General features: G+C 38.7%; 2 protein-coding genes across 3 annotated transcripts; one reads left to right on the top strand and one right to left on the bottom strand.

Moving 5' to 3' along the window:
• Positions 1 to 10,492: 10,492 nt before the first annotated feature.
• Positions 10,493 to 16,312, top strand: LOC128692914 (protein OPI10 homolog). The gene is made up of 4 exons (XM_053782241.2): positions 10,493 to 10,846; positions 11,458 to 11,584; positions 12,433 to 12,617; positions 14,028 to 16,312. The coding sequence occupies exons 1-4, from the start codon at positions 10,808 to 10,810 to the stop codon at positions 14,277 to 14,279; spliced, it is 603 nt and encodes a 200-aa protein (XP_053638216.2). The 5' UTR covers positions 10,493 to 10,807; the 3' UTR covers positions 14,280 to 16,312.
• Positions 16,313 to 18,537: 2,225 nt separating this feature from the next.
• LSm3 (U6 snRNA-associated Sm-like protein LSm3) lies at positions 18,538 to 24,925 on the bottom strand. 2 transcript variants are annotated; one of them, XM_053782243.2, is made up of 3 exons: positions 24,586 to 24,925; positions 20,177 to 20,378; positions 18,538 to 19,372 (listed from the first exon to the last, which is right to left on the bottom strand). In XM_053782243.2, exons 2-3 carry the CDS (start codon positions 20,369 to 20,371, stop codon positions 19,253 to 19,255), a joined length of 315 nt encoding a protein of 104 aa, XP_053638218.1. In that variant the 5' UTR covers positions 20,372 to 20,378; positions 24,586 to 24,925; the 3' UTR covers positions 18,538 to 19,252. The 2 variants fall into 2 exon arrangements, with proteins under 2 accessions (XP_053638218.1, XP_053638217.1); XM_053782242.2 differs by having other exon boundaries at positions 24,693 to 24,906.
• Between the last annotated feature and the right edge of the window lie 393 nt (positions 24,926 to 25,318).

Here is a 25,318-nt window from a genome sequence, read left to right as displayed (position 1 = left end):
CTAACCGGGACGATCCGACGGATACCTCGTCCTGCCGGAATGAGAACCGTGTCGGTGTAGCAGGACATCGAAACTGAGGTAGTGAATGGAAGAAATAAGGAGTATCAATCACCCACAGTTAAGTAACCCTTCTAGTTATAGCAACCTTAGGCTGGCCAGTTGTGGTATGTTATAATTAGATAGGTTATGAGTGATCCAGCTACATCAAGTGACCACCGGAGAACAGCTGGTAAGTGGTGGGATTATGTATAAATGCTTTTCCTTGATGGATGTATCCAGGTGTATCTTACCCCCCCCCCCCTCATTCAGCTAAACTAATATAATCTATACAGTCCACAATTAAATTGTAGCACCGTACTTGTGGGTGCTATCCAATCTATACTGGTCTCGGATAGATATGGATAAGATTGTGAGGCCGAAGGAATCACTTGCCGCGACCAGGGGTGGTTAAGTTTTCTCACATGTCTACACGGGGTGACTACGGTAAACATACAGTTAAGCACCCTAGGAAATTTTCCATATCTGCCCGCTGGTCCTTCCTGAACCGGATGCAATCAGTGAAAAAATTAATTGAATTAATTACTTAATAATTAAGTGACTGATTGAAGGAAGTGGGTATAGGGTACACAAGTTTAATCGATCGTGTGGTGGATGATAATTAGCCCAATAAATTGCTAGCACATGGGTGGCTAGGATTTATACAAGAGTAAAGTGCAAGAATTACTCTTATAAAGCGTCTACTTAAGTAGTATAATATGTGATTATTAATTCCCTAACCATGGCTGGGTCTGAGGAAGTTAGTGCGACTGGCAAGTCCATGGATGCCAAAGCAAAGAAAGCGTCACTACAAGCTCGGAAGGGTCATGTTACTAAATCATACAAGAAGTGTATGGAGTTAATGAAACAAGAAACGGTAAACCCTGATGAATTAAAGCTACACCTAGAAGCCTTAGGAAATAGGCATGAGTCATATAGATTGTGGTTTAAAGACTATGAAAAAGAGCTGCTAGAGAACTGTGCAGATGATGCTGAAAGGGAGCGACTGCTAGATCAACATTATGAAGTGGAGGACAACATCGTGTCCTGCAAAACTAAGGCTTTGGAGAAGGTAAAGGGTGTAAACAATGTTGTTGGTCAACCTAGTAAGGAAAGTCAGAGGCATCTACCAAAACTCCCAGAATTATGTATGCCTGTGTTTAATCCGGGAGAACACTGGGAGGAGTTTTGGTCTATCTTCAAAGCAGTCGTACATGATAGGAATGATCTTGCAAGTGTTACCAAATTATGCTATTTAAAGGGACAGGTAAGGGGAGATGCGCATGTTCTCATACAAGCATTCCCAAATGTAGATGACTCCTATAGTGAGGCAGTTGACCTGTTGGAGGTCACTTACGGCAACTTGGAGCAAAGTAGGCTGGACCTAGTAGCTAATTTGGCTAATTTGAAGACTCCAGATCACAACCGCAACAGTTTACAGCAATTTAGGATCAAACTAGAAAGCACTCTTAAGACCTTGAGTAATAAATATGATCTGGAGGGAGCAGAGTGGTTGTTGAGTGCCTTGATTCAGAATAAATTGAACCACAAGACCATAGAGTGGTTATCTAACAGATATCACAAGGGTTACTTCAGGTTGGAAGAAATGAGAGTGGGACTGCAAGAGCTAATTGTCCAACTGCAGACCAGCCAACCCATTATCTCTAGGAATACCACGTCTACAGACCCCAGTGCACCTGCCAAGTTCCACAAAGGGAAACCTTATCCTAATATCAATAATCCTAAGCCACCTACTACACGGGGTTATGTAGGCACGTATCAAGTGACAGGTGCCAGTTATAGTGGTTCTCCACCTCCAAGCAAGAGGAGGAAGTACCACAATAAGGGTAGCCCAGTTGATAAGAGGTCAGGCAAGGAAAGGAGAGATTGTATCTTCTGCAACGGTACTCATTTCTCTAAGAACTGTAATGCCTATAATTCATGGGATGTTAAAGTGGAAAGATTGGAAGAGCTTGCTAGATGTATCAGGTGTCTAGGAAATCATAATGTAAGGGATTGCCGTGCTAACTTGCACTATTGTTATCAGTGTAACAAGGGAAGACACCACATAGCTATGTGTAAGGGCAGATCTAATCGTAATGATGGTAACAATAGTACTGATAGTGATAATAACCCAGACACAACAGTAGCCCACGTAAAGATTGCAGCTAACGTCGGTAATGATGGCCTAGCTGAGGTAGCTTTGCCTGTGTTGGATGTGGTGATTAATGATAAACGGCGTAAATCCAAAACTGTAACAGCATTACTGGATCAGGGATCACAACGTACCTTCATAAAACGTAACTGCCTTAATGGGATGAAGGTACAAATGGGAGATCCTGCTATACTCAAGCTATCTGGCTTTCTCTCGAATAAGAAGGCCCAGTCATACGACACTGTTTATGTAACTGTCCGGCTGGGCAATGAGAGAAAACGTATTAATGCCGTAATTGTGGATAGGCTCCCAGAGAAAATATCTACAATAGGGCTTGGTAACGCTACTGAAAGGCTTTCGAGCAAGGTAGATTTGGCACCTTCGGGTATAAATAATGATTCGGTGGGGCCAATAGATATTTTGATAGGTAGTGACCATTATGCCACCTTTGTAAAGGGTATGACAAAGAAATGCGGAGTCACCCTTCTAAGGACCGCCGGAGGTCACGTGATGTATGGCAGGCTTCCTCGTACCGATAATGAATGACTGGAGGAATCCATAAATACAGTTACGGTGTGTCTTACTCATGAAGTATCACCCCAGTATAAATATACTTCAATAGAGGATGAAGTTGAACCTGTGTATAAATTATGGGAATTGGACAGCATAGGGATCAATGTAAATGAAGAAAGTCCAGATGATTCCTTTACTCAAGAACAATACCAGAAGGATGTTAAATTTGAATCTGGACAATACTGGGTGAGACTTCCGTGGAAGCTGAACCATCCAGACCTACCAACTAATTACCGGATGGCGTATGGACAATTAAAGGCCCAGCTCCACGAATTGAGCAAGACACCAGAACTGTTGACTGCTTACGATGATATAATTAATGAGCAGTTAAATAATAAATTCATAGAGGAGGTACCTCCCGAGCAAACCCAGATTTATGGTCACTATTTGCCACACCACGGAGTGAAGAAGGATTCTAAGACCACTCCTCTGAGGATTGTGTTTAATTGTAGTGCCAGGAGTAATAAAAGTGTACCTAGTTTGAATGACTGTTTGATGACAGGTCCGTCGTTGACGGAAAAACTGGGAGACATACTACTAAACTTCAGGGTTAAGAATTATGCCTTTACGGCAGACATAAGTAAAGCTTTCCTGAGAGTGGGTCTGCAGGAGGCTGACCGGGATTGCACTAGGTTCTTATGGCCCGAGAATCCTAGTGACCCACTTAGTCCCCTGAAGACTTTTCGCTTCAGGAGTGTATTGTTTGGTGCTACCTCCAGTCCGTTCCTACTCCAGGCAACGATAAATGCACACCTTAAGCGTACGGGTGGTCCACTGAGTGGAGTAATGGGTAAACAATTTTATGTGGACAATTTCCTGGGGGTGACGTCTACTGAAGAGGAACTAATGAGCATATACGCAGGGGCTAATGAAATAATGCAAGGTGCAAATATGCCCCTGAGGGAATGGAACAGTAATTCGTCCAGCTTAAGAGCTCAAATAAATAAAGACAACCCTGGAGTTGAAGTGTCCAAATATAGTAATGTGCTGGGACTGACTTGGGACACAGAGGGAGACTTGTTATCGTTAAAGCCTAATGACTACAGCATGCCCAATAAATTAACCAAGAGAGTCTTGCTTGCAGAAGTTTCAAAATGCTTCGATCCACTAGGCTTAGTGTCCCCACTTACCATAAGAGGAAAATTGTTGATACAAGAAGCATGGAAGCTTAAGTGTGCCTGGGATGAAACCCTACCTGAGGAATTTGTTGAAAGGTGGGAAGAACTAATAGGGGAATATGTAAAATTACCAATGTTGAAGTTCCCCCGTAATGTGGCCAGTCAAGAGGGAGAAAATGTACTCCACATTTTTTGCGATGCTTCGAAATTAGCATATGGAGCAGTCGCTTACCTTCAATGTAATAGTGCCATTTCTCTTGTTATGTCTAAGGCTAAGGTGGCTCCAATCAAATCACGCACCTTACCTCAGTTGGAATTAACGGCCATTTATGTAGGTGTCAAATTAGCCAATTATATAAGAAATAAATTGCGAGAGATAAATATCAGCGACACCGTAATTTGGTCTGATAACGAGGTATCCTTACAATGGATTCGTAATGGTAACAGTAAGATTGTGTATGTACAAAACAGAGTCGCTGAAATCCATCAAATGCAGGAGAAACACAACAGTTTGGGTCAGCATATGTTAACCTTTAATCACATTCCTGGTGACGAGAACCCAGCTGACTTCTTGTCTCGAGGCTTGACTTATGGAAAATTTGTGAGTGCTTTATCGTGGTTTAAAGGGCCAAGTTGGCTGGTGGACAAAATTAACTGGCCGGTGCAAAAGGCACATATTGCTCCTGTCGAAATTACGGTGAGCACCGCTCCGGTCAGTAGTCCCTCCTTAGCCATTGATTATTTATTATTATTTTTTTTATTATCACACCGGCCGATTCCCACCAAGGCAGGGTGGCCCGAAAAAGAAAAACTTTCACCATCATTCACTCCATCACTGTCTTGCCAGAAGGGTGCTTTACACTACAGTTTTTAAACTGCAACATTAACACCCCTCCTTCAGAGTGCAGGCACTGTACTTCCCATCTCCAGGACTCAAGTCCGGCCTGCCGGTTTCCCTGAATCCCTTCATAAATGTTACTTTGCTCACACTCCAACAGCACGTCAAGTATTAAAAACCATTTGTCTCCATTCACTCCTATCAAACACGCTCACGCATGCCTGCTGGAAGTCCAAGCCCCTCGCACACAAAACCTCCTTTACCCCCTCCCTCCAACCCTTCCTAGGCCGACCCCTACCCCGCCTTCCTTCCACTACAGACTGATACACTCTTGAAGTCATTCTGTTTCGCTCCATTCTCTCTACATGTCCGAACCACCTCAACAACCCTTCCTCAGCCCTCTGGACAACAGTTTTGGTAATCCCGCACCTCCTCCTAACTTCCAAACTACGAATTCTCTGCATTATATTCACACCACACATTGCCCTCAGACATGACATCTCCACTGCCTCCAGCCTTCTCCTCGCTGCAACATTCATCACCCACGCTTCACACCCATATAAGAGCGTTGGTAAAACTATACTCTCATACATTCCCCTCTTTGCCTCCAAGGACAAAGTTCTTTGTCTCCACAGACATTCCACAGGTATTCTTCCTTACCTAAGCTGATTAGTGTGACCAGGTTAGTGTTTAAATTTATAAGTAAGATGAATATCTCACATAATTTTCCCCATCCCCTGAAATACTGGCTACAGAGGGTACAAGAAGAAACCTACAGGGATGAGATTAAATTCATGATGGACGGAAAAATTGTGAAAGGCTCAATAATAGAAAAGCTGGGGCTGTATTTAGAGGATGATGTAATTAGGTGCAGAGGCAGGTTACAGAATGCTGAATTGGGGGAATATGCTAAGCACCCTATCTTGCTGCCCAAAACTCATCACCTGACAACCTTGATTGTCTTTAATGCCCACAATAACGTGATGCACGGTGGGGTACAGGATACCTTAAACTGTATTCGGGAAACCTTCTGGATTCCACAAGGACGGCAAAGTGTAAAGGGGGTTATCAAGTCGTGTGTAATATGTCGCCGGGTGGATGCCAGAACCTACATGTACCCAGGTCCTCCACCATTGCCCAAGGAACGCGTGCAGTTGGTAAAACCATTTGATGTGACCGGAGTGGACTATAGTGGGCCAATCATTTTGACAGGTACTTCAGATGGTGTCCCCTTGAAGGTGTATGTATGTCTATTTACTTGTACAGCTACTAGGGCTGTTCATCTAGAAGTGGCTCAGGACTTGTCTGCAGAACAGTTCATACAGCTGTTCCGGAAATTTGCAGCTAGACGATCCTGTCCAAGATTGATGATCTCAGATAATGCCACCAATTTTGTAGCGGGTGCTCAACACTTGATGAAATTAAATAAGAGTGATGATGTACAGTCTTTGTTGACCCAGCGAGAGTGTGTCTGGAAATTTATTACTCCCAGAGCCCCCTGGCAGGGAGGACTGTACGAAAGAATGATAGGTACAGTGAAAAGATGTCTTCGTAAGGTGCTACACAGGAAGAGAATTGATTTGGAGTTCCGGGCAGTGTTGGTGGAGGCAGAAAATCGAGTGAACAATCGCCCTCTATCATACATGAGCGACACTCCTGACGCGGAGATACTGACTCCCTCTCACCTAATATGTGGACAAAGGTTAGAAGCTGCGCCTATCTATAGAGATAATCCCGAGGGAAGTGATGAGGATTATAATAACGTGACTGTGCTGAGTGACAAGTTCAAAATGTTAAATAAGGTAATTATTCATTGGTCTGATGTGTGGCGTAAAGAATATCTTCTTACACTACGTGAACACTTTTATGGTGCGCCAGAGGCAGTAAACCGACAGAACATTCAACCAGGTGACATTGTGTTAATTGATACTGAACAACATCGAACACTGTGGCCTCTGGGCAAGGTAGTTACATTATACCCAGATGCACAAGGTGTTGTCAGAAACGTCAAAGTGTTGTGTCGTGGTCAAGAAAGTTTGCGTACCATTAATAAATTAATTCCCTTGGAATTAAATGGTGTTCAATCCAGTGCAGATGGAAACCTAAGGGACAGTGACACGAGTGATATTGAAGACACTGACCGGGTAATGCAAGAAGAAACCGTAGTAAGACCCACTAGGAAAACAGCAGCGCAATCTAGAGAGGGCTGGAACCGTCTCCTGGAGGAAGACGCAATTTAAGTCGTCTAACAACGACTTCCGCCCGGCCGCAGTGTGGAAAATTTTTAATTTTCCGAAACTATAGCGCCTAATAGGTGTTTTATGTGCCGATAGGAGTCAAAATGTATTTGAAAATGGTGTAGAACCAAGAGTTCCCTTGGCGCATGCGCGGATGTGCGGGGGAGGCGGGGGCGGTTTGTTTTGAATGGTGGTGAGGAAGCAGGGAAAACATGGAACCACGAAATTGACATTCACGGTGGCCTAAGGATTAATATAGGCCTCATTTCATAATAAGAAGTGTCGTAACTGTTCCTGGTGGAGAGTGAGGGAACGTGATTAGATCTTAATGGAGTGACCTCTAGTTTGTATAATAGTTATGAGACGTTAAATCGTCTTGTGAATAATAATGTAATCAGTGATAATAACATTGAGTTAAGAGAAAGCGGGATGTGAAATAGAGCGCCCTGCTCCGAGTGAACGCGTGACTCTCGTAACGGGGATAGTGGAGATTTATAGAATCACGACTTCTAACCGGGACGATCCGACGGATACCTCGTCCTGCCGGAATGAGAACCGTGTCGGTGTAGCAGGACATCGAAACTGAGGTAGTGAATGGAAGAAATAAGGAGTATCAATCACCCACAGTTAAGTAACCCTTCTAGTTATAGCAACCTTAGGCTGGCCAGTTGTGGTATGTTATAATTAGATAGGTTATGAGTGATCCAGCTACATCAAGTGACCACCGGAGAACAGCTGGTAAGTGGTGGGATTATGTATAAATGCTTTTCCTTGATGGATGTATCCAGGTGTATCTTACCCCCCCCCTCATTCAGCTAAACTAATATAATCTATACAGTCCACAATTAAATTGTAGCACCGTACTTGTGGGTGCTATCCAATCTATACTGGTCTCGGATAGATATGGATAAGATTGTGAGGCCGAAGGAATCACTTGCCGCGACCAGGGGTGGTTAAGTTTTCTCACATGTCTACACGGGGTGACTACGGTAAACATACAGTTAAGCACCCTAGGAAATTTTCCATAGGTGGTTTGGGGGAGGGGTCGGTGGCTAAGGTGAGGTGGTTAGGGAAGGGGTGTGTGTGTGTGTGTGTGTGTGTGCTCACCCTGGCATGAGGATGCATCCAAATTCAACTTAAAAGTGTTTCCCGTTCATTTTGCAAAACACCGTTGATGGCCTTTTAATCCAAGAAATTATAGCAACCGCTCGTCGCTCTTGAAGTAAGCACGATTATCACCCTATCTCCCAGATGCTAAATGACCTTTACTGGTCATTTAGCACCTGTGAGTTCATTAGGTATCCCGACGGGGTAGCACACGTCGGGGCCAGTAGCTGTGAATTGACCCCTTCAACCACAATTAGGTGAATACACCTATTGGCATGAATTACTTTTGACTTATAACTTGAGAATCACGACCCCTGTCGGGTGATTTTTTCCCTAATGAATAAATAACAAATATCAGGATCCAGACTGTTTTACACAGCAAACACCTTAACACTGTCTAGCCTACACTTTCACCACCTTCAGTACTTTCTATCTTCTGTGGCAGACCTCGCAGTTGTGCCCTTAGGCGATATTCTTCTCCGTTCTGGTTATACATGAGAGTATCGTAACATAGTGTGACCATGATGATTAATATTAACTCTTCACCGAACACTATCATTACCTCACCTAAAAGAGTTTGACGATACGGCTTCACAACGCTGAGGCATCTCCAGCATAATTGTGTTCCCCCCTCCCTCCCCCCCCCAAAAAATTAGTATGAGTCACTCGTCGCTGGTTCACAGAGCCCAGAAGTATGAAGGATGAGCTCGTTTACGAGAGTTGGAAGTTGTAGTTAGTGTTGTAAATGAGTTTCAGTTAGGACAGTAACTCTCATAACACCTCAGTGAGGCTTACAACCGAAAGGGTTTGATACCTGGAGTACACCTGAAGGGTGTTTCAGGGGTCAACGCCCCCACGGCCTGGTCCATGACCAGGCCTTGCGGTGGATCAGGACCTGATCAACCAGACTGTTACTGCTGGCCGCACGCAAACTGACGTACGAACCACAGCCCGGTTGGTCAGGTACTGACTTTAGGGTCCTGTCCAATGCCTTCTTGAAGACAGATGTAAGTTTATTCAGGTACATTTACACATAAATACAGTTGCATAAATTATCTTACATGGCAGCATGTGTGTAAATTACCTAGGATAACCTAAGAAAGTCAAAGTGCCCGGTGGCCTGGTGGCTAAAGCTCCCGCTTCACACACGGAGGGCCCGGGTTCGATTCCCGGCGGGTGGAAACGTTCGACACGTTTCCTTACACCTGTTGTCCTGTTCACCTAGCAGCAAATAGGTACCTGGGTGTTAGTCGACTGGTGTGGGTCGCATCCTGGGGGACAAGATTAAGGACCCCAATGGAAATAAGTTAGACAGTCCTCGATGACGCACTAACTTTCTTGGGTTATCCTGGGTGGCTAACCCTCCGGGGTTAAAAATCCGAACGAAATCTTATCTTATCTTATCTTATTTCCATTAGGATCCTTGATGCATGTGTTTCTTACTCAGCCAGACTCCTCCAAGTGTATATACACTACTGTTCTTAATACATACACCTCAAGAAAAATACACACTTCAAAATACATATTAAATGAATCTACAAATGATTTTTGCAAACAATACAGGAAATATCAACATACACAATGGTTCTAAAGGCTCATAGATATTGTAAGTATACATTAGCGACACATTATATAGATTTAAACTTGGATGAACTAATAATATCAAAGACCCAAATGGACCATTTTTTGGGGTTATCTAAGGTAATATACATATACATTACTATGATAATTGTAGTCACTTAAGTTTGTGTAACTGTACTTATGTGTACATGTATTTAAATAAACTTAATATAAAGATATAAACTATTTTACAGTAAATAAATTATAAAAACTGTAAACTACGTAAGGGAGAGGGCACCTCTACCTTACCCTTAAATAAGGGGTTGCCAGTCTTTTTTTTTTTTGTCCCTCACCCCTAGGAAATGTTTCATTAATATTGCACTTCCTACAAAAGTAGTATCACATTTGCATATAATGCAAATGTAAATTGAGTAATTAGTTAAGTTTTTGGTAAAAAAAAGGAGAATTGTGCTTTTCATTAGTACTCTTTGTAGCACCTCCAGAAATGTCATCTTGCAAGGCAGTGGTTCCCTGGGTGGGAACTCTGGCTTAGATAATGTCTAAGATATAGAATATTCTTCATTATAATGTTCATGCGACTGAATTCATTAACTGCGTAACAACTAATCATTATTCCAAACGACTCTATTATTCTCGTAAACATTTCACTATTTTGTAAACAGTTTACTGTTGTACCTGAATCTAATATTATGGAAATGGGTTTACACTCTGTCTTGTAAACAGGTCATTATTAATGTAATTATATTAGACACCCCAGGTCATGTTCTGGTGCTACAATTTTCTACGTCTTTCGAGAAACCGGTCACAAGCCAGCTGGTTGTGCGTTAGTGTCTTGCTATACCCAGATATTTTTCAGTTAGACCCTATTTTTCCCGTATTTTTCCCGTCTTGGAAAGTGAAATCTCTTCTTTATTCGCCAAAATATTGGGCAGTATTTTATCCTGGACACAGAAAGATAAGACTCAAAACAGCTCAGACTACGATGGTCCTTAAGTACCAGTAACAACAACAACAAGAGGGAGGAGGACGGGTGGTGATCCAGACGACCCTGAACTCTGGCTCAGCAGTGTGTACTCTGCTGGAGTGAAGGAGTACCAAGCCACGCCCACAGGCACTCTGGGCTGCTACTGTCCTCCAAAATCGGTTGTTAATTGCTGGTGTCATGGCCAACCTCTTCGGTTTGATTGTCTCTGGGCGCCTGGTGAGTCTTCTGGACCTCATTCACTCAGTAGAACTCTACCTGGTTTTGATTACTTTTATTTCTGTATTTACGTATATCTTTAGCACACCCTACCCTGCAGCGCTGTATGACCCTAGTGGGTTTAGCGCTTAGTTATGATTGCAATAATTATTCAGTATATAAGTATTCCATGTACAGAGGTACTACAGTATATGTATGCAATATGTAGTGACCTTCTTTTGTGCCTAACAATATTTATTAAATGTAAACCACATTATCTGTATACTGCAGAAAAGAAGTAAATTATTTGTACTTGTAATTACATTATTATTATTATTATAATCAAAAAGAAGCGCTAAGCCACAAGGACTATACAGCGCTGCACTTGTAATTACAAATAATGTCATTATAGATTGTTAAAGAGATTACTCCTTGGCACATTTTGGCAATTAATTATAATAGTTTGAATTGTGCATCCTTCAATTGGTTTTAGTTATGATATTATTTTATGTAAATAGTAAGACGCTTACATTTCAAGATTTACTTTCTACTATTAAGACACTTACAGGTTTAGCGCTTGGTTATGATTATAATAATAATAATTTTTACTCTCAAAGTTTTCCTTATTTCAGGTGCAGACTAATTTTGAGCAAGTAGGGGAGACGCAGTTTCTTACAGTCATACCTCAGGCAGATAACATCAACCACATTGTTATCTTCCTCACAGGAACACCTTTTCCCAATGGCCTCGGAGGATCAGGTCTGCTTAGTTTTTTGTTATTGCTGTATATGTAGCATAATTGTGCTTTCTATGTATATAAATGTACTGTATGCAGCAGATAATTATAGGGCTGTCCAAGAAAATCATTATGGAAAATTTTTAGAATTTATTTACTTGTAAATGCCATTATGTATTGCAAATTGCTACAGAAATAATAAAATGCCATCTAGTCTTAAGAGCTTACAACATAAGGACCAGTGTGTTTTACCTCCTTGAAAGTTCTCTCACACATTGCCTTTACCATGCTCAAAATTCTTGTCAGTTTCCAGTGAACAGTTACCACCTGTTCAATTTAATTATTATTAGTATTAGTATTACAGTCAAAACGGTGCTACTTTAGCGTGCGGTCTACCAGCTCAGGTTAGGCAAGGGTAGGTTACGTTAGATTTGGTTAGGTAAGGCTATAAAAGGGCAATAAATGACTGCACACTTAAGTGTAAATGGTAGACCGCACACTAAAGTAGCACTGTCAAAACTAAGCGCTAAACCCAGGCTTGACTTTAACCCTGTAACTATTATCTGTTCATCCTTGTTAAATCCCACTTTCAAGGAGAGTACTTCACCTCTTAGAGTATCTTCAAAATGCTACTAAAACACGGTCCCATCATATCAGATATCTGCCGATACTTTGGCACCCCCTAATTGTTACAGTAATAAAAATCAATTTATTTCCATGTTGCATAGTATTTATAACATTAGATGACATTTAGTACACATTGGCATTATGCTAGCTGAATTTAGTTGTACTATAAGGTTAAGTTGCTAAGTACTGGTGCAAATGACAGTACGTACAGTACTAAGTGATACCAATGATACTTTCCCAACAGTGTACTTCAGTTGGCCTGAGCCCACCAAACCACCAACCTGGCATCTCTTGGGCAACATTACAAATGAAAAGCCATCAGCAATATTCAAAATATCCGGGCTGAAGCAATCAGGTGATGCAGATCTGCAGACTGGATTCACATTTGGTGAACAAAAGATGTCTCATAATGCACAAATTGGAATTTTGGTAAGGTTTATTTTCCTCATTATTGCTGTACCACATACTGTGTAATTTGCATAGTTACAAAGTTCATTGTTTATTTTTTTTACACATGTTCCTTGCAGTCTGTATGAGTCATTATCTAGCATATTGGCATGAAATGCAAATTCACAATTTTTTTTTTATGCAGTGATCTTTTACTGAAATATGAGTGACCTGAAAAGGAAACACATTTGCCATCATTCAACATATAATTATCTTGTAATAAAGTTGGTAGAATTACCGACAATATGTAAAGTAAAAGGACACAAGTGCAACTAATGTGACATTTTATTGTGGCAACGTAATGGCTTGATAAAGCTCCTGGAGAGCGAAACGTTGCCACAATAAAATGTCACATTAGTTGCACTTGTGTCCTTTTACTTTACATATAATTATCTTGCCAGAAGTTCAGACTTCGTTCAAATGACCCTCAGAACTACATCATACCCCTTCTTCAGAGTGCAGGCACTGTACTTCCTATATGAATCACTTCATATTACCTTGTTCACATTCCAGCATAAGCCATGAAAACCCACTTGTCTCCATATCGATTTAACATGCTCTCACAAACCTACTAGATGCACAAGCCCCAGGTATTCAGAAACATCCTTTACCTTTTTCCTCCAACCCTTCCTGAGATGACTCCAGCTCCTACCTTCTTTCCACTGATTTGTACACCCTCTTATCTATATTTTTCTACTCAGTCCTCTCTAAATGTTCAACCAATTTAGCAACCCCTCCTCAGCCCTCAGGGTTGATGACCCTCTTCACCATCTTCTATGTTCCAAATTCTTTGTGTAATATTCACATTACGTTACCCTCTAAAACAATATTTCCACTGCCCTCAGCCTCCTCACGGCATTTAAAATACATGCCTCACACCCACCTAAGTGTTGGTACCCCTGTACTCCATAGATACCCCCCTATTTGCCTCCATAGATAAATGTCTGTCACCTACTTTGCATTTCTTTTCTGTGGCTTACCTCATCTTTCATAGACCCATCTGCCATCATTTTACTTTTTTTATTAACACATCAGCCGTCTCCCACCAAGGTAGGGTGGAATCATATCCACTCCAAATATCTGAATACATACATTGTTTCCTCCATAACCCCCCCCCTCCAGTCTAATATTTAGTTATTCATTTCCTGAGGTTTTTGTTATTTACTTGTAACTTTTTAAATTTGGTTATGTTCCACTAACAGGAGCCTTGTTTACCTTTAAACATAATACTTTTATCTGTTTGGTCTAACTAATGGTTATAAGAAAAAGATATGTAAATTAAGCAAGCTAATTTTGATTGTGGTAACGGATTATTAACATAAAATACTTTCATGCATACTATTCGTAATTGAAACTAAGATCATCTTTCTAAAGGAAAAAATATTTCCTCAGGTGGAACCCTTAATACAGATTCAAGGCCAGGTAGCTAATCCATCTTCAGAAGCATCAACTCTAAACTCCTATGTGGAATTCAGCCAAGCCATGTGTGAAAATTTATACAATTATGCATCCAGCTTTGCTCAGAGTCCATCACAAATCATGCCCAATCCATCAGAACAATACCTCCCACTCTCAACTCTCTCAAAGTGGTATGAAAATTTCAGTCGCAGATTACAACAGAATCCAAATTTCTGGAAAAAATAAGTTTCTGAAAAATTTTGTAAAGTACTATATAATTAAATACTGTAAAATTAATCCTTGATGTTATGCAAGATTTGATGATAAAATTTCTGTGGATATTATAGTGAAATCTTTTTGAATCTGCATTTGACACTAGATAATGAGAAAAACAAGGGTACACTACAAAAATGTTTTTATTTTTTTTTATTATCACACTGGCCGATTCCCACCAAGGCAGGGTGGCCCGAAAAAGAAAAACTTTCACCATCATTCACTCCATCACTGTCTTGCCAGAAGGGTGCTTTACACTACAGTTTTTAAACTGCAACATTAACACCCCTCCTTCAAAAAATGTTTGGTTAAAATTAAAAATCATGATGTAATACAGTATATGGGTTTATAATCTTTCTGAAACTTAGAATAAACTGCATAAAATTTTATTACAAAATTCTGTATACATAACTTACATTACCTAAAATAGCTTTTAATATAAACACTTAAAAAATCAGGAAACTTTAAATATCCCACAAAGATTGATTATTTATACACTAAGAATTACTGACTACATTTGATTAAATTTACCATACTTTGATCATCCTCCTCCTTTTTTGTATTTCATAAATTCATCACCGATCCATTTCAAAATATCCATTACATTTTGTTAAAAATTTGTGTCTGGTATTTGTATTTCTTGAGGCTGCATAGTTACTGAGAAACGTTAAATACATTTAATTACTAGTCCTCTCATCCGCCTTCAGAGCATGAAATTAGCAAGGGCCTCTTCCCATGATGTTTGGATATTGCACAAATTTAATAACAGGGCAGCATATCGGTAGTCTCATTAAAGTTCAGATACCAGAACTTAAGTTCTCTTTATATTTAACAAATAGTAGTTCTCTGATCTGTAGGCTGAAGACCTTCTGTGTTATAAATTTTCATAACCACAGGAAGAGTGCACTTTTTCTAAAGGATTAGAAATGAAGCTATACACAAGATTCAGATAAAAGTAGTTTAACTTATTTTTTGTCTTCCAAAGTAGCAATTCAGATTTTTGTTCATACATTTGTTCCATTTTTATTTTTCCGTTTAAAGAACTACAGACATTTCACCTTTATTTAAAACAAACCCCTCAAAGGTGCCTTGATTCCAGTAAGGAACTCTTGATCCAAAGAATTAAACCTGAATAACAAAAAGGCACAGTACACAAATAACCCGCACATAGAGAGGAGCTTACAAACAACATTTCAGTCTGACTTGGACCACTTACAAAGTGACTTAGTAAATGGTTCAAGCCAGGCTGAAATGTCGTTGTAAGCTCCTCTCTCCTGTGTGCAAGTTAGTTGTGTATTGTGAGTTAAACCTGTTCTCCCTCTTCGGAATGAACCCTATTGCCTCTCATTCCCCAGGTGTTGTATGACCCCTATGGATTTAGAGCTTCAGAATATACATAGTGGTTAAAAATGCCCTTTGAGGTTCATATAAAAGAGTAGGGGCTCTATATGCTCATACATTGCCCTGACTTTTCTTATATCAAAAAATACATAAAATGCTTTTCAAGTGTGGCTTTGTTCCCCTTGATGTGAAATGAATGAACAATTGCCAATAAGTTACAGCAGTGAGAATGTGATCTCGGCTATTAGGTTTAGGCATAAAATATTACTCGAGTGTGTCTGACAGTTTTTATGGTATTTGGTTATGCAATTGTCATTATTTACACAGTATTTTTATAACATTTTGTATATGTTACATGTTTTTTATCACTTGGAATAAGGTTTGTGCTTGCTAATAATACCTTAAGATTAATAAATTGTAGGTTATTTGTAATAACTCTACAATATGTTTTGTCTAAAACAGCTATACAGTATCCTGCCTTTAATGACTTCAGCATGAGTATACAGCCTTATTTTTTTTTTATAAATTTTGTACATCAATTAGGTGGTGCAGTACATTTCCTTCATTGGCAATATAAACCAAAAGTACTCTGCCCTCTACTTCAAAATATGATGAACAAACATGCTGTAACTAGTTCCTAACTGACAAATAAATTATCAACCCATTTTTGTCTATAAATAATGTAGAATCCTTTTCTTATGTAATAATTATGTATCTTGGATACCTCTCATTAGACATGCTGTACCTTCAAAGTACAGTGCATGTTGTACAAAGACATTAGTATTTTGAAAAAATTAAAAAGTACAGCACAGTACTGAATCAGTATTTTTGCAGTTACTCTTTGAGACATGAGGTATAAGTATGGCATCACAGACTCGGATTAGCCAGGCGGTATTCTCCATCTGTACCACTGGGGTACAGGTGTAGAAATGCTGCCTGAGTTACGAAAGTTCAAACTGATGGCATGCCTTGTTTACATCAGTTACTACGTTCACAAAAATGCACGTTTTTATGAACAGCCTTAACCTCTTTATTTACATGGTGTTTCAACATAAAATATCAAGGATACTGTACCATACTTTTATAAAGGTTGTGTGCGACTTGTATGGGTTTAGCACTTTCAATGATTATATAATTTAAAGCTTTTAAAAGGTACATAATGTATTATATTTAGGGAAAAGCACTAAACTTGTAGGGGTTATACACTGCCTGGAAAATGGGAGGCAATAGATTAAATCCAAGGAAGAAGATAAGTCCAGTTCCTTTGATTTATAGCCCCTCACCAGTATTGAATTTCCCTTAAGGGAAATGATTCATAAAATATTCCCAGAATGCAATTAGGAGGAGTGGGTGGTAAGTGGGAAATAGTAGTCAAGCTCAAGAAAATACTCTGCCTAGGAGACCCAAGTTGGGTCATAAAAATTCTTTTGCCATAATACCAAAAATGCTATAGCCATTAATGCTATGAAAATGTATGACATACCAATATTTTGCAGGTTAGTTTTCTCACAATTGTGGGTTTACCGCTTAGTTCTGTTTTTCTCGCGCAGTTAAACTTTTTGGCTGCACTTTTAAAAACTTTTTTGCAAGAAAACTGCTGAGGGGTCATGTTGTGAGGGTTTACTTTATTGCATCTTCTTTAGGCATATTATGTTAAAAAGTTGTATTTTAGTGGTTTATAACACCCAGCTTTCTTTTTGATAATAATAATAATATAACACCCAGCTAATCCTTTGGTTTTCTAGAACACTTCCCCAACCCCTCCTCAGTGTACAAAATTCAACTACATAAACAAATCTCCATTATCCAGCAAAATGCTCATGGTTATAATGGATAGCAATTACACTTTCAAAATCCATTTTATTTGAGGATCAAAGGTAGACTGGCTGCATTCAATATCAAAACTTGTGTAGGGATACAAGACACTTGAGTACTGTTCTAGTCTTGTTACTCATATATGATACTCCAGGAACTTCTACTACATGGATAACACTCCTGTAGATTAAACACCACTGAAGAGGGATAATAGATCTAATGCTGCAAAATTTAGCGCTAAAGCATGAGAACATTATCATCAACCCTGTCATAGGCTGAAACTTTGATACTGCTGATGTAAGTTTGAGTGATGAATGGAACATTAGTAACTTGGTTTATATATGCAAGAGGTAAGATCTAAAATTAGATTCCCAGAGGGATTTACATTCAAGGAATTCAGGTAAGTGTAGCCCATAGGAAACCTTGGCAATGGCACCCTATCATATATGCAACCTCACTGATTCTGCACCAGCAATGTTAACCCGTAAACGGTCCAAGCAGATCTACGTTCACATGTGTAGTGCTACAAAAGTAGATCTACGTTTTTTTTACATATTTTCAAATATAACAAAAAAAGAAATAGATCAAAGTTTTTTTGCACATTTTCAAATGTAAAAAAACAAAAAGATCTACTTTTTTTACATACTTTCAAATGTTGAAAAAACGTATATATACGTTTGGACCGTTTACGGGTTAAAGATGAGTTGCTTCAGGAGTACTTGCAAAATGGGTTGAAGTGGTTTACACATTGAAAGAATGGAGCAAAGTAGGCAGGTAAACTGAGCATAAATTAGAGGCGAGTGAGAGTCAGTACTAGAGGATGTGAAAGCAATGTAGAGAGAAGAATTTAAGACAGGCAAGAGTCAAAAGCAATTTATGGGTTTCAACATTCTGTAGCATTTTGATGAGGGTATGTAATCTTTATAAAGGAATCTTAAGCAAAACTAGTTAGTCAAGCTAGGGATTTTTAGCATGTGGAGATATTGCAGGTTAGTGATAAACCATTTTAGGTCACATTATTTAGATTATAATCAAAACTAAGCACTACCCATATTTGGGTTAGAAACAGCCAACAAATTCAAGAACATTTTAATATTCATCTCAAGACAATTAATGCAGTTTCCACCACTGTCTTGACAATTACAAATATAGTGGTACATTTATTACCTTATACCCACCAGAATTTTGAGTAATCTACTGACATATCTGACATGCCAGTATGCAAGTCAGCATGCTTTTCCTGCATTTCATAGGCTATTTTTCTGGAAAAATTCGTTTGCAGATGGTTTGCATTAATATTATGTAAATATGTACAGAATTTAGAACAGAGCTTTTGAAAAAAAAACTGGTTCCAGTTACAACTAGATGGAGTGTGAAATTTGCCCAATGAAGTGCAGAGACATTTTTAAATAGATATTTTTCCCATCAAAGTAGTCTTTTTCTATAATGCACAATGATTATAGTACAACAAACAATCTGGTAGAGCTGCTCATATATGTAGTCCAACAAAACACAAATATCAAAGATACTTTGGCAAACTTTTAAGTTTATTACATAAATAACCTTAGTGACAGTACTACACAAGGTAAAATTTTTATTGTATAATGAATCTGAACTTCTGAGAAGTTTAACTAAATGAATATATGATTATTATTATTAATGAACAATTATGATGCTCAAAGCACATTAGAAAAAGCCCTACCTAAATTCAAAAACTTGAAGTATTAAGTAAAATAGGATCGAATACTTATTTAATAAAACCTTAATATTTCCTAGTCCAAGACTATACATTACATCCCTCCACCTCTCATAGGAGGTGCAACAAGAATAACTCCGTCTCCTCTTACAAAAAGCATTGGAATGTTTCGCCGAGTTGTTTTGTAAACCTCTTCAAAAGTCTCGTCATCCACCTGCAACAGAAGTGTGGGCATTTATTTTGGCTAAATTTTAGAACAGGAGGGATTACTAGCCATATAAAAAAAAGTTACATACAATACGTCACTGAGGTTGCCATACTTGAGCCAGAACATTAAGCCTGGTATAGTGTATACATAAGCAAAAATGTTGCATTCTTGCTTATGTATACACTATACCAAAATTCATATTTATACACCTGTGTGGATTTAGCGCTTCCTTTTGATTATAATAATACACTTGTGTGAGTGTTTGGAGTAAGGTAACATTTATAGATTCAGAGACACCAGTTAACCAAATTTGAGTCCTGAAAGTGAAACAGTGTCAGTCTATGTCTGGCAAGGCAGTAACTGAATGAATGATGGTGAATGTTCCTCCTTTGTAGATCATCTCCCTGCTTGGTGGGAGATGGCCAATGAGGTAAAAAAAAAAAAAAACTTATGAGCATGGGTTGAATGCAATGTCTTCTACACTTAATATCATTTAAGATTAAATGCACCTTAATCATATTTTTTGTGTTATCAGTGTCTCTATTCCTATGCTTCTCTTTTTGTGCAGAGATATAGGTTTCTTTACATCCTATCCCACTCTTATTTTAATAGTTCTTGTGAATAACTAGACTGTCAACATAAAGTGGGAAGGAACCCAAAAAGGAAAATAATTATAGGAACAGGATAACATTTACATTCTCTTTCCTGATCAGCTGTCTAATTCACTCATCATAATGTGGAAAAGGAGAGAGATGATATAAGATATTATTACAAGAAGATAGTGTATTTCCAGATGCTGTACCTACTCACCTCTACAGAAGTCACTGTCTCTTCTACATCCCCTAATATCATATTCAAATGTTGATCATAGGCATGGAGTCGGCCCCTAAGTTCTCGTTCATTTCGCATTTTCACATAAATTCTTTCATCTAGAGACAAACGAATGAGATCCAGAGGCTCTTCCACAGCCATTGCACCAATTGTTGGCTCCACATCATCAGCCATTGTCTGCCTAAGAAATTTCAATAACATTTTAATAATTACTAAAATACCTGTCTGTTCAGGTTTTCATTGTACTGTACATTATCATCTTCACTTGTTTGGCAAAATATAAGCAAATTATGCATTCACTTTAAAATATGAAAATAAATTTCAAACAATTTGAATTGGAAAATAAAAATCACAAAATACTACAATTTGAATCAGAAAATAAAAATCACAAAATACTACTTTAAAAATAATTAATACTGTTGATTCAGAAATGGAAGACTGCAGTTGTTGCTCAGTTTTTATTTAATAATTTATCAATTCAGTACAACATTTTGAAGTTACATTTAAATATTACATGCTGTACTACTCTCCTCACATGAGCACAGTCCTATCCTGCATTACTAAAGCTTTTATATGTACTGTACTATATATAAACACTAGCCCTAAACACAATCTAACAAGAAAATTTCTTTAATCTTTTACCACTGGCCATTACCCATCAAGGCAAGGTGAGCCAAAAAAGTTCAACATTCACCACCATTCACTCAGCAGTTTTCTTGCTAGAAATGCTCAGACATCATGATTCAAAATACAAGTGATCCTGCAGATGGCAACATCCCCACCCCTCCAACAAAATGCAGGCATTGTACTTCCACCTCCAGGCCAGGCCTCAAGTCTGGCTAACTGATTTTTCTGTCCACCTAGGATTTATACACCCTTTTGGTCTTCCTATTCTGCTCCATTCTCTTTAAATGTTCTCTAACTACACCCTTTGTAATCTTGCACCATTATCTAATTTCTAAGCTCTGAACTCTATGCAGAATATTTACACCACTCATTACCCTTAAACATAACATCTCCACAACCTCCAGCCTCCTCATTGCAGGCAGTGGAGATTACATTTTAACGAAAAAGTGCTAATAATTATCAGATAAACCCTTCTGTAAAGCAATACTACATAAAGCCATTTTTTTCTGAAAGCAAATGAAAATGTGCATCCCTTTTTTGCATAACACTTGAAATAACCTTCATAGTAAGCTCTGTAAGCATACACTTGCAGTCTTGGTTGTCAGCACAGTGGATTTTTTTTCCCCTCCCATCTTAGGACTCGGCATTTGAAAAAGCATAGCTCCTTCACACTCACATTACCTACAGTTACTTCTTGGAGCATCAAATGTCTTATTCAGTGTACATTTATCAAATAACTTTGGATCTTTCATCACCCAATCTCCTCTTAGATATTAACCATAGCACCCAAGAGTAATACTAGTGATGCTAGAGGGGTCAAGAAGAATAAGCATAAAGCTCTGGCAGTATTGAAGCCACAGAAAATTTTAAGAGATCTTTGGTGCTGTAACTGCACGAGATAAAAACAATTGTTATAGTAAGTAAGAAGAATTGGAATTGAAAGGCAAATTTACAGCACAATAAGGCAATAAGACAAAAATGCTACATGTATATGAAATATATTGATAAATGTTAATACAAAAAAACAGGATTAAACATTCAGCCTAATACACATTTTAAAGATAGCTGTCAACTACAAAAATTACATGCCTTGAACTGAACAAAATAAATGAATGTCACAATCTTTTGTAGACAAAAGACCTTAAATATTTCTTCTAAGTGCAATATCCAGTATGACACCAGTATCAGAAATTTAACCAATTATTAAAATAAAATATTTCTTTAAAGCTTAAATTGACTGATGAAAGGTTATTCATTATTGTTATAGTTTGAAGGAAGTGCTAAACCCATAGGGGTCATACTGAACCTGGTAAATATAAGGCAATCAGGTTAAATCCAGATTCCCAAACCCTGAAACTTTAGATGTCATTTCTTTAATGACAAATATTTTTAACCCCATGTAGCATTAAACTTCTATACAAATAAAAAAAAGAAAATATACATTACTAACACACTTTTACAACTGATTTTTTACTAATTTCCTATTTATAAGAAAGTTAAATTGTATTCTTAAAAAAATCCTTCAAATTTATTGCTATTTTCTTCTATAAGTTTCTGAGCCTCAGCCCAAGTCACTTTCTTAGGAATTGCTTCTCTTAAAAATTCAAGATGTTCAATGTCATGAACAGCATTGGACAAATCATCATAGTCAATTCTATCTTTGCTGGCCACTTTCTTATAAGATTCTTCTGCTAAGTATTGAACAAAGAGCTCTGTTGCTTTAGTGATAAGGTGGAGTGCCTCCTGGGGTACCATCTCAACATCAGGACAACTCTTCATGATCATTTTGACTCGCTGTGTTGGGAGAATCAAGTCAGTAGGGACACTACTTGGACGACCTAGTTTACCAGGGAATGTCTTGACATGAGGAGACTTTGATGGGGAGGATGCCATTTCTGCTTCCAACCTGTAGTAGTAATTGAACAAAAGAAGTTACTGATCTGATCATTTATAACTTTTACTTCTTGAAAGAATACTTTTGATTTTTAAAAGCAGAAATGGCATCTTATTACAAGCAGTGAAAGCTTAATTACACCTATATCACTTTAGAGTACAGTATTCATATGGCTTTTTTAAGGTTGTAGAGGTACAAAAATTAATAAGAAATTTCAAATTCCTGTAATTGCATTGATTAGCTTCCCAATGTTTGAACAATATACTGTGAGCTACAGTATAATACAAAGAAACAGTGATAATTATGAAAATGTCAGTACAAACACGAGACCTGGTCTCAGACCAGGCGCTGACCCCCAAAACCCTCTCCAGGTATACTCCAAGTATACACACTAACAGCAATTTAGCAAAAATGCAATGCAAGGGGGCAATACATTATGGACAAGAGAATTCATCCATCTTTCAACATGTTAGCAACAACACTCACAATATTAACTGGGAAGCTGCTCCATCAATCATAAATCACACATCAGCTGCAAATGCAAAATCATGGGATCTGCTCTCATAACTGCCATGCCGAATTTTAATATTTCACATGGACAATGGAAACCAGACTTTATTTTCAAAATTCACACTTAAGATTAGAAGAGCAATAGAGAATCTTGCAATGCCTCTGACAACTTCCTATGACTACTGCTATTTTCTGGGGATCTTCCATTGTTCAAGTATAACTACTTTAGCTCATATATCTGCCACATTTGACTTTTAACTGCATTATCAATTACATGTCCTAGAAGCTTCAAAATTCAATGGGTAATCTAGTCATGTTTCAGTCAGCTACTACAGCTCATGCATCAGCCACAATTGTCATGTAATCATTTTCTCAGTTACTGTTGCTGCTATGGCTATTGTTGCTGCTATGGCTACTGTTGCTGCTGCTATGGCTACTTGCTACTGCTATGGCAACTGTTACTGCTGCTGCCATGGCTACTGTTCCTACTCTTATGGCTATTGTTGCTACAGCTGTTGTTGCTACAGCTACTGTTCCTACTGCTATGGCTGTTGTTGCTACTGCTATGGCTACTGTTGCTACTACTGCTGCTATAACTACTGTTGCTACTATAGCTACTGTTGCTGCTATGGCTACTCCTGCGGCTATTGTTGCTACTGCTGCTCCTGCTAGAGCTACTGTTGCTGCTGCCGCTGCTACAGCTACTGTTACTGGGCTACTGTTGCTACCGCTGCTGCAGCTATTGTTGCTACTACTACTAACTACTACTACTACTGTTGCTACTACTAACTACTACTACTACTGTTGCTACTACTACTACTACTAACTACTACTATTACTGTTGCTACTACTACTACTACTACTACCACTGTTGCTACTACTACTACTACTACTGTTGCTACTACTACTACTACTGCTACCACTGTTGCTACTACTGCTACTACTGTTGCTACTACTGCTACTACTGTTGCTACTACTGCTACTACTGTTGCTACTACTGCTACTACTGTTGCTACTACTACTGCTACCATTGTTGCTACTACTACTATTGCTAGTACCATGCATGGAAGAGCTCTAAATTCGTAGGGGTGACATAGCACTGGGGGAAACGAGGCAATCACGTTCGATCAAAGGAAAAATGAAGTCCAGATCATATTCCTTTGATCAAAAGCTCCTCATCAGCTTCCAGGGACCTCCCTAAAGGGGTCAATAAAATCAGAGTAACGGGATTTATTTCCACTGGAGTCCTTCATCGCGCAATTTTAAATAAACCTTGTTTGTAATGATTATTATTATAATCAAAAAGAAGCGCTAAGCCACAAGGACTAGACAGCTTGTTTGTAATGAGTAAACTGACCTTTACAATTACTTTATCAATCATTCCCATGCATGGTACTTGAGCAGTATGGACCCGCCACAGCAACCTATCTGCTCAATCAGAAAATTACTGCCGTTATTATTTACCTTGGTAGGAAATAAGTGATAAAGAAAGAGACAAGATATCAGCAGCTCCGCGTGCAAGATACAGCAGTTTCACCAATCATGTTAAAGCTCACTTGTCCTCACCGCTCCGCCAATCACCGTCCATGACTCACACGGATTAGCCAGTGACGTTTGACAAGGATCATCATTATAAATATTTATCACCTTATTTTTAGACTTTCTTCTATGAGTTATCAGTATTACCATTATTCAGTCACCGGCCTTCAAAATTAATTGATTTTTATCTTATTCAAGGGAAGCGGTAAACTTGTTAAGGTCATATAGCGCCTGGGGAATGAATGGCATTCAGGAGAAATCCTTTCTCCTGGATCGAAAGCCCCTCACCGGCATCAGGTTACCTTCCTAGATGGCGCTCAAATTAATGTCTACGTGTGTTTTTTTTAAACAAAAAGAGAAAAATGTGTGATGGTGGCTGTGCCCATTTTTTAGCAGTACTATTTTACACACTGCAAATAGGTCCCCAGTTAGGTTAGGTGAGGGGTTTATCTAACCTGATTGATAACGTATTATTCCCGCCTACATTTGGGACACATACTCTTATCGGACTTATGGAAGGCAGGAATCAATAAGGCGTAAGCTGTGGCACG

This window comes from Cherax quadricarinatus, chromosome 38, assembly GCF_038502225.1.
Source record: "Cherax quadricarinatus isolate ZL_2023a chromosome 38, ASM3850222v1, whole genome shotgun sequence".
Classification (NCBI taxonomy): Eukaryota; Metazoa; Arthropoda; class Malacostraca; order Decapoda; family Parastacidae; genus Cherax; species Cherax quadricarinatus.
The sequence above is the reverse complement of the archived record's forward strand: the minus strand, read 5'-3'. Positions and strand labels throughout refer to the sequence as shown.